We start from the raw sequence: 12,920 nt of genomic DNA, 5'->3' as shown, positions 1-12,920 counted from the left end.
TAGTGTGCCGACTACTTGTGCTTAGCTCTCAGAAGGTTGGCTCTCATTTGTGGAGGTGACCTCCTGTGACCTGACTCTGCAGTAAATACACCTGTGCGTCCTTATGGAAGGTGCTTACATGTGTCCGCGGCGAAAAAAAGAAACTCACCATTCTAACTACTTCAGGGTAAGTCTGCTCTGTCAAACAGCCTCTGCTTATTGTAATGTAGTCCACCAGTTCATTAAGAGTGGAGCGCTTGTATTCTTTCATTTTAAGATCAGATAGCGTGTCCATGAAGTCAAAAATGACACAGCACTGCTGAAGTTTCTTTAGGAACAGTTCAGGCTGCTCTGAGGATGGAACGTCTAAGAAAAAAAAAGGAAATGGTGTAAGTCTGTCATCAATTTCTAGGTAACAGGAATTCTCTGTGAAAGTTAACTTCAAAAGCAAGCTCAAAAAAATAAGAATTCACATGACAACAGTGTTCTTTTAAAACAGTTACACATGGACAGGAGGAGATACCACATCCACTACTTCAGAGACCTTGTCTTCAGAAACCGCAGGGTACCAACACAATGGACAGCGTTTGCTATTCCGCCACCAGAGACCAACCAAGATCCCAAGAGCCCTTAGAGAGGTGAAGCAAATTTTAACCAAAAACATCCCAATGTCTACACTCTTAAGCCAAAAACACTGAAAAAGGTCAAATGTTCCATTATAAGGTAGACACAGACGTTTTCACTGTTGGTTTAAATTAATTTTACTAAAAAATTTTCAGAGCAGAAATGTCAGTTGATTCATTTTAATTTCACGCTGACATCCTTGGTATTTAAGGCAACTGTTGTTGAGTGTTTATATTTTTTGTTTTGTTTTGGCTTGGTATCTGTGAAGCTTTCTTGTCAAAGACACTCAAAAGATCAACAGAATGAAGCAATATAGACTCTCTCAAAAAGGGCACATCCATAACAGGACAATGCAAGCAAACTCTACCTAAACTCTATCTAGGCTCTCCCTCTTGACCCATCTTCTCTTACAGGGGCGAAAACCACTAACATGTTCATTAATGTGTTCTCAGAATAAACATCTGTTCTTTTCCTACAAACAGCAGATCAGACATTTGGTTTGGTGTCACTAAAAAATATGTAGAAATTTTACACTAAATTCCCCAGCTAGAATGGAAACCTGACCTAGAGTTGGACTTGAAAGACACCAACTAATGGTAAATAGCTCATTCCACTTCTATCTTCTTTCCACTACTTTATTCCACCAAACTGGAGCTTCTCTGGAAAGGCAATGATATTATGACAAGAGAACTTCTGCTGCCTTCATCCAAGGAGATTAACTCATAATCCTCGGAATACTCTCTGAGGTAAGCAGGTGGCATCATTATTATTATCCTCCATTTTTCACAAAGAAAATTAGAGACAATCATGGAGGCTCTGCAATGAATGAGTTGTGAAGCTAGGCACAGCACCCGAGTCTCTAACCACACTCCCATCTTTCCTCTGTACGATTCAAGAAGGACTCAAACAATGTTTGTCCAGTCACTTGCAACCATCCCCAGCTGCCAATCTCCCAGGAAATGCACTACAATGGCCTCACAGCACGGGCCTCCTGATTCCTGGAGGTAAATGCAAAGACTAACAACACCCGTCTTGCACAGTCACCAGCAGCCCCAGCAGAGGGTGGACAGGGCTAGACTGCTTGTCACAGGATCCACTTAGTTCCTCCTCTCCATGCCCCCTTCTCCTCCTCACAACCCACAACCCAAGTGCCAGCCCATGTACCCGGGACCTCATGGATCATTCCCCCCAAAACTGATGTCAACTTTAGGTGAAGCATAATGGTATCTGAAAGTATCACATTTCTCTACCAGATGTAAGGGAACAAGAAATAGCTGATCATTTTAAAAGGTATACAGCACCACTGCTATTCTCAGCAAAAACAAGTTATATATTTAGAAAGTATTCTCAACCAGTTGCCCCTCTCACCACCACCCCCCAAAGTCCCCCCAAAAGTCTAACATATTGACTTAGTAACGTCAAAGAATTTGAATTAAGCCATGAGATGTCTTCTTCTATTCCCCTTAATTTAATCACTTTCAAAACATCTAAGCTTTATAAGGACTAAATTAGACAAACCAAGCATTTTCTTTAATTGCTATCTCCTTCAGGTGTTTATATAAACAAACAAAAACTAGACAAGGCTGCTGATCAACATGACTCTATATCCTTAACCAATGGCTAATTAAATGAACATAACCATCATGGTTAATTACTGAAGTCTTCTAAGTTCTAAATCAGATCCCACACCTCAAAGTGGAAGAGGAGTTTTGACGCTGCACAGAGAACAAGAAAAGGCTTATTAATGTATTAAAGTCTTCAGGACAAATTTTAATGAATTCTATTTTTGATACAGTAATTTTGATAAAGCTTAAAAACCAGGCCATGTAGAAGGAGAACTCCTTAACTCAGCACATATGAATTATAAAAGCATGTATAAATGACAGTTTTTTCCTCCAAAAAGCAAATCATCATTTAACAATGATTATTCTTTGTGGTCAGTGCAATGATACTCAAATAATTCACATTTGGCTATTTAAAAAAATGCAGGCAGTTAACATTTAGTCCTCTTTCTTAATTTTAAACAACTGAAATTTATTCTTTTTTAATCTAAATTGCTATAATGTCAAAGACAAATGTGAAACAGGCTATTCAACTGCCCAATAATGCTAATAGCTCACATTTATTGACCACTATTGGATACAAGTACTGGGTAATATTCTAAGCATTTTACATATTTTATATCTCACTTAGTCCCAACAACAACCCTATGCAATAGGTACTATTTCCCACTTAAGAGATGAGAAAACCAAGACACAAAGAGATCCAGTGACCTTGGCAGAGTCTTACAGCTAATAAGCAATGGAGAAAGGATTCAAACTCAAGCTAACTGACTCCAGAGCCTGAACTCTTCACTCTATGCAACAATCAAACTCAATGAAATGCGGGAATAATATCATATTCCTCAGAGAAGTATGCACAAAGAGAAAAGAGGAAGAACACAGAAAGAAAACAACCAATTAATTTCCAACATGCCCTCAATATAAAGTATGATGCTGAACCCCTCCAGCCCATTTCCCAGAGATTAATACATACAGCAACAAGCTATGTTTTATCCTTTATCACAGACTAAATTACTCTAAAATAACTTCCTTCCCCTAAATTTAAGAACTTAAATAATCAAGACAGAAGGAAAAAAGGAGAGTCAAGACAAAGAAAAAAGGGGAATGGTGTCCTCAAAGAACCAATCCCATTATAACAATATTTAAAAATTGTGTTTTCATTTGTGCCGAAGGATGCCCTAACTCACAATGGTCCAAGCATAGGGCTCTTCGTTTGGCCCTCAGACTGCCCCACATGGCTGTGCTGCTCCTACCCCACTTGCCCTCATCTTCCCTAGATCCAGCGGGATATAAAAGTACAATGTGAACAGGTAGGACCAGCCAGGATCAGAGATGAAACACTGAGTAGTACAGACAGTCCCAGAGATGTAAGTTTAATGTCTACAGAACCAGTCCCAGAGGCAGATACAAATATTCTTTTTTAAAGAAACATGTGTAAAAAAAGGATCAGGTACTAGTCCATAAAGAAAATCTCATAAATGACAAAAAGAAGAAATCAGACAAAGCAGTACATTTGGGCCACATGCAGTAACACTAGATTTTAACAACTCAAAACTACCCACCTCCCAAATCCAAGCCACCTAAGAATCAAAACATTCAGTAACTTAGATGAAGAAAAAAAAATTATAGACATTTCAAAATAAATGTAAACTAGAAAAACTAAGGGTCATTGCAGAGTCCCAAAGCAGCCAGGCAGTGGAGGCTTGTGTCTTCTCTCTTCAGTGGAAACCTCTGTCCTGCACAGACCGTCCCTACCCCCAGGAGAGGGATTCCATAAAATCATAACCATAAATAATGAAGAATCAGTAAGCGGTTATATAATGCCATGAAGGTCATTAGCACAACAACCCATCCATCCAATGTTAGTATTTGTCTGAAGGGAAGAGTTAACTGATCTAATGATCTTAGCTTGATAAGATTTCATAAGGTCAGATTCCACTATTCTGGAACAACTCTTAGAATTTAAGCTGATTTCCAGAATATGTTCCTCACCCAAGAAGATAATGACCAAATGGTCGATCTTCTTGACACCTGTGTTTCTAACTGTAGTGTCCTTGTCCTTCCCTTTCAGCATGAGTCATTTTCTCACACATGCTTTTTTCTATCACCATCTCTCAGCATCCTCCTATCAATTTTCATTAGTAAGTTGAAATGATTACTCTCACCTCCAAGGTGTTCATACCCAAAGAATTTTAAAATTTACAAGCCCCAAAGTATTGGGAAAACAGGCACAGAATTCAACAGTAGAGGAAGGATGCAAGTTCAGCTTAAGAGCCAAAGATTCTCCTTATATCTAAAGAACAGTCAACGGGTGTTACACACACTTAGTTATACATGTAATACACGCATACAGACACACACACACACACCACTCACCCTCATTATGATTTCAAGGGATGGATGTTTATTACTTGTTTATACCTGGAAGAACACTCTGTCCTCCCTAATAAAGAGCTTTCATTATTCCACCCCTTCTAAAGTCTGGGACACAGAATCATGGACCCAATATCAGCCCATCTTCTCTGAGTGCCTGACTCAATTTTGGACTTTGCAAAGAAGAAAGCAGCAAAGGCAGAAGAAATGAAACATGAGCTCAATGTCCTTTGGGTTTGGTACTCGGACGCCAGTTAAACGAAATTGTTGAAAATCACTGCAACTTGCAAATAAATATGCCAACCGAGTAAATAAAGAAAGCCCACATCATTAAATTCATTAGCCACAATATCACAGGAAGAAAGACTGGTTTTTAGAAAAAAAAAAATAAAATAAGAGATATGGGCTGATAATGCATTTACACATAAGCTGTTTAAATGTATGTAGATAAATATTTCCATAAAATGGTCATGTTTGTACTGAAAGTTAAGCAGTAACATTGTTTGAGCTCCTAATGAATAATATCTATAATCAGTTATGTCCATTCAAAAGATCTGGGAAAAAAAATTCTAAATTAACAATGCTTTTCACCTGAAAACACCCTGAGCTATTACTCCTTTAGCCCTTTTACATCCATTTCCCCAACTCAAACAACAACAACAAAAATAGTACTCAGCATGCCAGTATGGTCTGTGATCCTCTACCTCCTCCTTTAGAACTTTCCCTAAGGCAAACACATCCCCATCCAAGAATGCTATCAGTCCCTTACACGTGACCCTTCAAAACTTCAACAAAGTCACAGAATTGTATCTGTATGGGTATATGAGAATATATTTACAGAAAACTAGTCTCACAGCACTGAGAAGAGCTTGCCTGAGCGCTGAAGACTGAAGTGTGGTATGTTGGCAGATGTGGAAAGATACCTAAAGTAACTGTTAGTCTCTCAGTCATGTCCGACTCTTTGCGACTGCATGAACTGTAGCCCGCCAGCTTCCTCTGTCCGTGGGTATTCCAGACAAGAATACTGGAGTGGGTAGCCATTTCCTTCTCCAGGTTTATTCCCAACCCAGGGATCAAACCCAGGTCTCCTGCACTGCAGGCAGATTCTTGGCAGATTCTTTACTACTGAGCCATCAGGGAAGCCCCCACTTTTGTCATACCTACTTCAAAAACAAACCTAAAAAGAATCCTATTTTATTCATGGAACTATGCTTCTACTAGGAACTGCTTTTGATACTTGAAAAAAAAAATCAGATATAGCCAACAATATTTCATCAAAATAAGACCACTATAAATCCTTACAATGAACCAAATAATAAAATTAGGCTTCGTGTCCTATAAATTGAACCCAAGCATACCATGTTGGTGACACAAGACAGTTTCATATAAATAAGCAAATAAGAAACTGACGTGAGCTAAAATAAGTATTAAGTATCTGACCATCCCAATTACTTTATTACTGTGTTCCAAGTAGGGGCTCCAAAAACGTTTATTGTTGATGATGCTTCCACTACAAGGGATTTATATTTTATAAAAGTGTCTCGTGTGATTTCAATGTGTGACCACAGCTGAAGACCACTGTTTTTAAAGTAATCACTTTAAAATCCTTCTTTCATCTCTTCACCTTTGAAATCTGCCCTCAGTTTATTTAAAGCTAACAGTGAAAACTTTTGGTTTTCAAGCAAAGGAAGGTCCCTGGCAACACCTACAACAGTGAAAGTATTCCTTCTTGGCCCTGGCTATAAATATGTGAATGTAGAGGTGGCTGCTTTCAGAACTCTTCACAATCTATTAGGAAGGTCAAAAACACTTTGCGATTATTAGCACACACTTTTTTTTAGATTCAAAAATGTGTCACATAGAACTACTACACCAATAAAAAATAGTATCAAAAGAAGACCAAAGTGTTAAATATTAAACAAACTGAAAGGCAGTTAAGACCAGTACTGATATTTTAAGGTTAAAAGAATGATGACAATGATAAGGAACATTTACTACTGCAAAACACTGTACTAAGCTCTTGACACACATTATCCTATTTAATCCCTAGAATATCTTATGAGTGGCCACTATTAATAGCCCAGGTTTCAAGATGAAAAAACAAACAAACAAAAAAAAAAAAAAAACAACAAAAAATCGAGCCTAGACAGCTAAGTCACCTGCCCAACATCACCCACTACTAAGGGCTGTAGCCAGTATCCAAACCCAGATAGTCTTAATCCAGTGCACACACCAATAGCAATGACGGTGACAATGACTGGGATAAAGAGAAGCAACTCACTACTACCACCACCACCACCACCACCGGAGCAATGGGTAAACTATCATGACTGCTTATTTGTTTAAGAAAAGTATCTAAGGGGAGGAGGGAGGAGGGTTCAGGATGGGGAACACATGTATACATGTGGTGGATTCATTTTGATATTTGGCAAAACTAATACAGTTATGTAAAGTTTAAAAATAAAATAAAATTAAAAAATAAAATAAAAGTAAAGGAAAATCTGATACACTTTTCTACAAGTATTTACACATTTTAAAACTTTAACATAAGTAAACAATGGTAGGTGGATACAGCTTTAAATAATAATATATTAATTATTCTTCCTAATTTGGACAATCAACATGTGTTATTACTCTTTCATGGATCTCTCCAGTTATCCTTTCCCCAAAGCTGACAAATATGTACGTACATGCCAGTTTATAAGCAATACCCAGAGGTCATACTAATGCAAAAAAGTGGCCTCAGCACCAAAACCATAGGATTCAGAGCTATCATATTGTTTCAACACTGTGTTCTAATCAGAATAAAGGGGAAACACACACATGCACCCACACATACAAAACTTCTAATAAATATGTTTCCAATTTTTCACAGTTCTCCCTCAAGCTTGACCTTCTAATGCACTGTAACTTGTCAGGACAAGAAAAATAAAACATTTAAAAATTCCTAGTTACAGATGTAGATTACATTTCTGCCACCAAACTTATTCACAGGATAGCCACCATAGCCTCTGACTAACACAGTCTCTCTACTATCAGTCCATTACCATTTGCAGAGATGAGACTAGGAAAATAGGAACCAAGGCCTTTTCAATAAAAGGAATTCCTGAAGCATGCTGGGCTATGTCAAAAAAATAAAATAAGAGCTGCAAGAATTATAGAATGTTCTAAAGTATCCCTGACAGCGGCTCCCTCTAAGATTTTAGCAGTAAAATTATTAAAAAGAAGAGGTTGACTTTCTTTTATTTCAGGAAAAGACACTAAAATAACAACTAGATATCACTTATTTCCACTATAATTTCCTAAAATGAAAGGACCTTTAAGGATAGAAAAAGAAGAGAAAGCTCAAACTTAGAATAAAAAATAACCCTCAAAAAGGAGGGTGGCAATTCTCCACACATACGTACACACATGCATACACATCTGCACACGTGTGAGCACACACACACACAGTCATGTATTCTCTCTCAATCTGCTTTCCCCTCTACTTGTTTTTTCATTTTGCCCAGTACCAGCAACAACTCTTCCACTGGTCGTCTGCGTTTGGGAACCTCTGGGCCACATCACTTCTTTGTTCCAACATTTCTCTAGTAGCGTGGATAACAGTCTCAGCTGTAATGACAGTACTAATTTCAATTGTATTTAGATGGTTGTAAACGCTGAGAAGATAATCATACACCCTGCATGAGTATAGGAGTATCTCACTTTATAGCAGCCATGAAGTTCCAAAATCCCATAACATAAAAATCCCCCGTAAAACTTTATATATATAACTCCATTCAAGGACTTGCCACATTACATTAGGACCACTTTTTTTTTCCCCAAGTCAATGAATCATGTGTCTTGTTCCTCTTTTAATGCCCCCCAAAAGAAATTTCTGGAACATGGTTGCTGCTGCTGCTAAGTCACTTCAGTCATGTCCAACTCTGTGCGACCCCATAGACAGCAGCCCACCCAGCTTTGCCATCCCTGGGATTCTCCAGACAAGAACACTGGAGTGGGTTGCCATTTCCTTCTCCAATGCATGACAGTGAAAAGTGAAAGTGAAGTCGCTCAGTCGTGTCCGACTCTTAGCAACCCCATGGACTCCAGCCTACCAGGCTCCTCCATCCATGGGATTTTCTAGGCAAGAGTACTGGAGTGGCTTGCCATTAGGTACATAATAAATGCAGGTTGACTTTATAAACCGAATCTTATTTTCCTCTACTTTCAATGGTAAATTACAGCTTTATTCCTCTAGAAAAAAATTATACTGAAGAGGAAAAAGTTTAATATATTTAATAGAATAAATTATTTCCTAATATTTTAGTAATACCAAGTCACAAAATGCAAATTTTAAAACTAAGATGGAACAAGTCGTACAGAGAAAGACATATTGGAGGTTACCACTTATATGTGAAATCAAACTCAAAGAAACAGAAACTAGAATGGTGGTTACCAGAGGCGAAGGGGTGGAGGAAATGGAGAGATAATGGTCAAAAAGTATTAGCTTCTAGTCATAAGATAAACAGGTTTTGGGGATCTGAAGTACAGCATGATGTAACACTAAATAAAGCTATATTATATACTTGAAAGTTGCTAAAAGAACAGATCTTAAATGTTCTCACCACAAAAAAGAAATGGTAATTATGTGACCAGATGAGGTGCTAGCTAACACCACGGTGGTAATCACTTTGCAAAATATAAGTGTAGAAAATCAACATACCGTACACATCAAACTTATACAATATTATATACATCAATTATATCTCAAGAAAACTAGAAATAAATAAAATTTTAAAACTAGGTTGGTTTTTAATGACACAATATTTATGAATGTTAAAAAAAAAAAAGTGTGGCTTACTTGACAAAGACTTAAGTTCTTTGAACCATCTGCCCCTATTACTATCCAAAAAGATTATGTCTCACTTTCTAACACTTTCTTCAAAAAAAAAAAATCTGGTTGACTTTTAAAATCAAATAGAATGGTTCATCTTCACAGATGAGAGGAAAATACAACAGAAAAAAATATTTGAAATGAAGATGAATGCATGAAATTAATGAAGTAGTATTATTTGGAATGCCCTTCATAGCAAACATAAATCTAGTAATTTTGTCAAATTTTTCATTAATAAATGAAAAGTGAGAGATCTGGTGCAAAGGGCATTCACTCACCTAATATTCACTGAACACTCATTGAGGTCCAAACACAGGGATATAACAAGGAGGAAAAGTGGCAAAAATCCCTTCTCTCACAGAGCTTTACATACTAGCAGGAGGAGACAAAATAACTGCAACTGAAAATAATAAACACGTTGTATGGTACATGCTGGAGGCAGGCAGAATATGTAGGACAAGGGGGATGAGGCCTGTTGGGTTGGAGGGTATGATTTTAAGTGGAATGTTTACCTGGAAGATGCTGTCTGCTGTGCTCAGTCGCTCAGTCATGTCCAACCCTTTGCTACTCCATGGACTGTAGCCTATCAGGTGTGGTTTTTTCCAGTAGTCATGTATGGATGTGAGAACTGGACCATAAAAAAAGCTGAGCACTGAAGAATTGATGCTCTTAAACTGTGGTGTTGGAGAACACTTGAGAGTCCCTTGGATGGCAAGGAGATCAAACCATTCAATCCTAAAGGAAATCAATCCTGAATATTCCTTGGAAGGACTGATATGAAGCTCCAACACTTTGGCCACCTGATGCAAAGAACTGACTCATTGCAAAAGACCCTGATGCTGGGAAAGACTGAAGGCAGGAGAAGGAGACACAGAGGATGAGATAGTTGGATAGCATCACTGACTCGATGGACATGAATTTGAGCAAGCTCCGGGAGTTTGGACTCTCCAAAGGACAGGGAGATTTTTCCGATGGACAGGGAAGCCTGGCATGCTGCAGCCCATGGGGTCACAAAGAGTTGGACACAACTGAGCAACTTAACTGAGACTCCTCTGTCCATGGGATTCTCTAGGCAAGAATACTACAGTGGGCTGCCATGCCCTCCTCCGGGAGATCTTTCCAACCCAGGTATTGAACCCAGGTCCTGCACATGGCAGGCAGATTCTTTACCGTCTGAGCGACCTGGAAGATGGATTTTGAGCAAATACTTGAAGATGAGGTAATCAGAGAGTATCTGAGGGGCAAGTGCCTAAGCAGAGGGATATTAAATCCAGGGGACCATGGCAGCAGAGTGTGCAGATGAATCTGAGTATCAGCAAAGAGCAAACAAGGCTGGCGCCTGAGTGCAAAGTCGGGTGATGGGTCAGGAGAGTAAGGGATGAGGGGCTGCAGGAGATCATGGAGGGCCTTGAAAAACACAGTAAGAACTTTGGCCTTGCCTCCAGTCCCTGGAGTAGGAAATGGCAACCCACTCCAGTATCCCTGCCTGGAGAATCCCATGGACAGAGGAGTCTGGTGTGCCACAGTCCATGGGGTCACAAAGAGTCAGACAAAACTGAGCATGCACACAAGGCTTCCAGTTCTGAAGTGGAATCACACTTTAACAGTTTAATAAGAGACACTGGACAAGCCACTTACTTTCTGAGCATTAGTCTCCTTATCTGTAATGTGTATTACACAGGGTGCAGAGAGGAGTAAATGAATTAGGTGTTATGTAGGCTGTGCAGTCCTTTCCAAAAGCACTTTCAAAAAGTTACCATTTCCTTCACAAACATCATATCTACAGCATACAGTATCGAATAAATTTGATATATAAAATCCTATTAAAACTATTTTCTGTATAGAAAGCCTTACATTAGCTTTTTTGGCACATCTTCATTAGTATTTTAAAAACATATACAAAATACATTCTGAAGTGCTTTCAGAAACATTAATTTTTGAAATTTTATTCTAATAATATTGAACTTTAATTAAATAAAGGCCATCTCTTTAAAACCCTAAGATAACGATAATTTGTCTTTTCTACATTTGGATTTTAAGACAAGGAGTAAATTATGAAAATCATAATCTGATAAAAAGTGACTAATAGAACAAATTTCTGGGATGTGTTAAAGAGTCAGCACTGTTGATGCCCAAATTTCAGCCAGGTTCAAATATATGAGCAACAAAAACCTTCTAAAAGACTATTTTCACTTATTCCATGATTATAAAGTAAGAAATAAATTAATGGGATTATAGCTTTTTTCCAACAAGCACTTACCCTTCAGCTGACCCTCCCCCACCGAAAGAAAAAAAAAATGCATTACTTCAAGTATTCAGTTAATTGAGCACCACCACCCCCCCACCCCCACCTCTTCCCTAGGGATTACTTCTACAAGGGATAAAAAATGGCCTATCTATTTTCCATTTGTTTTGAGGATTAACATCAGTGGGAATCAGTTCAGAATGAGATGAACCTCAGCTATTTTAATGGTATGATATGAAGTTAAAAACAAATTAAATAGATAGACATCACATTAATATCAATTAAGCCCATGTCTGCTATTTAACCACCACTACCTCTACTTCACAACTTACAGCTGACACAAAAGACATCATTAAACTTTAAAAAAAAAAAAAAGATTTAAAATAAAAAAAAAAGAATCAATCCAATGTTGCAATGCCAGCTTAGAGATGCTATTTCTGAACCTCGGCTGGGAGTTTTAAATATGAGACCTTAAGCTCCCGAGAGTGACACAGGACTAAGTACAGTGAAATGACCTCTAATCCCAAGAGTAATAAAGAGTGTATATGTATAATTAAAGTCATAATCTGGACAATAAAATCCAGCAATGGCATGTAGTACACCTCACTAACTGCGGAATGTGCCTACACTTCATACAAAGGATATTACTTAATGAATAGAAATTAAAGATAAATGTAAAGCCCATATATATATATGGTTTGAGGAAATCCAAAATTCAAATCTGAAACACCATACTGAGAAAAATGAAGTCAATTTTGAAACCTTATTTCCTATTATGTATAAAGACAGTAGACAAGTATAAAACAATAGACAGGAATTTACATGTATGTATTCATGTATCATGTTCATTTGTATGTATAAATACAACTGTGAGAGCATGATTCCAAAATGGAAACTTAGAAAACAGTAATACAAAGATTTCTATAAAGACACAAAATTAATCTGGAAAGCTTAACAGCTTCAGAGCAGAGAAATATTTTAAAACACTGAACAGTAAGAGATACCAACTAGAACAAGGATATTTACAACATAACTCCCTTCTTTGCTACTGACTTCCTGGCCACAAAAATCTGCCACCAAAGGTAGGAAGAGTCACTGAAACCTAAAGATAAGCATGCTAATGATGCAACTCTAAGCACAAGTATTTTTACTGAATCTAATTCAGCATTCTACAACGAATGCAGTACTCTGCTGCTGCTAAGCTAAGTTGTTTCAGTCGTGCCCGACTCTGTGCGACCTCAGAGACAGCAGCCCACCAGGC

At 37.9% G+C, this 12,920-nt stretch overlaps 1 protein-coding gene across 3 annotated transcripts in view; it reads right to left on the bottom strand.

Annotated features, from left to right (window-relative positions):
• The window catches only part of PPP2R5E (protein phosphatase 2 regulatory subunit B'epsilon), a 160,198-nt gene that overhangs the window by 74,527 nt on the left and 72,751 nt on the right, over nt 1–12,920 (bottom strand). For all 3 annotated transcript variants that reach the window (XM_025295397.3, XM_025295399.3, XM_025295398.3), the window contains exon 3: nt 149–345. In XM_025295397.3, the coding sequence (XP_025151182.1) occupies nt 149–345 (197 nt within the window). The remainder of the gene's footprint in view (nt 1–148; nt 346–12,920) is intronic.

This window comes from Bubalus bubalis, chromosome 11, assembly GCF_019923935.1.
Source record: "Bubalus bubalis isolate 160015118507 breed Murrah chromosome 11, NDDB_SH_1, whole genome shotgun sequence".
NCBI lineage: Eukaryota > Metazoa > Chordata > Mammalia > Artiodactyla > Bovidae > Bubalus > Bubalus bubalis.
The sequence above is the reverse complement of the archived record's forward strand: the minus strand, read 5'-3'. Positions and strand labels throughout refer to the sequence as shown.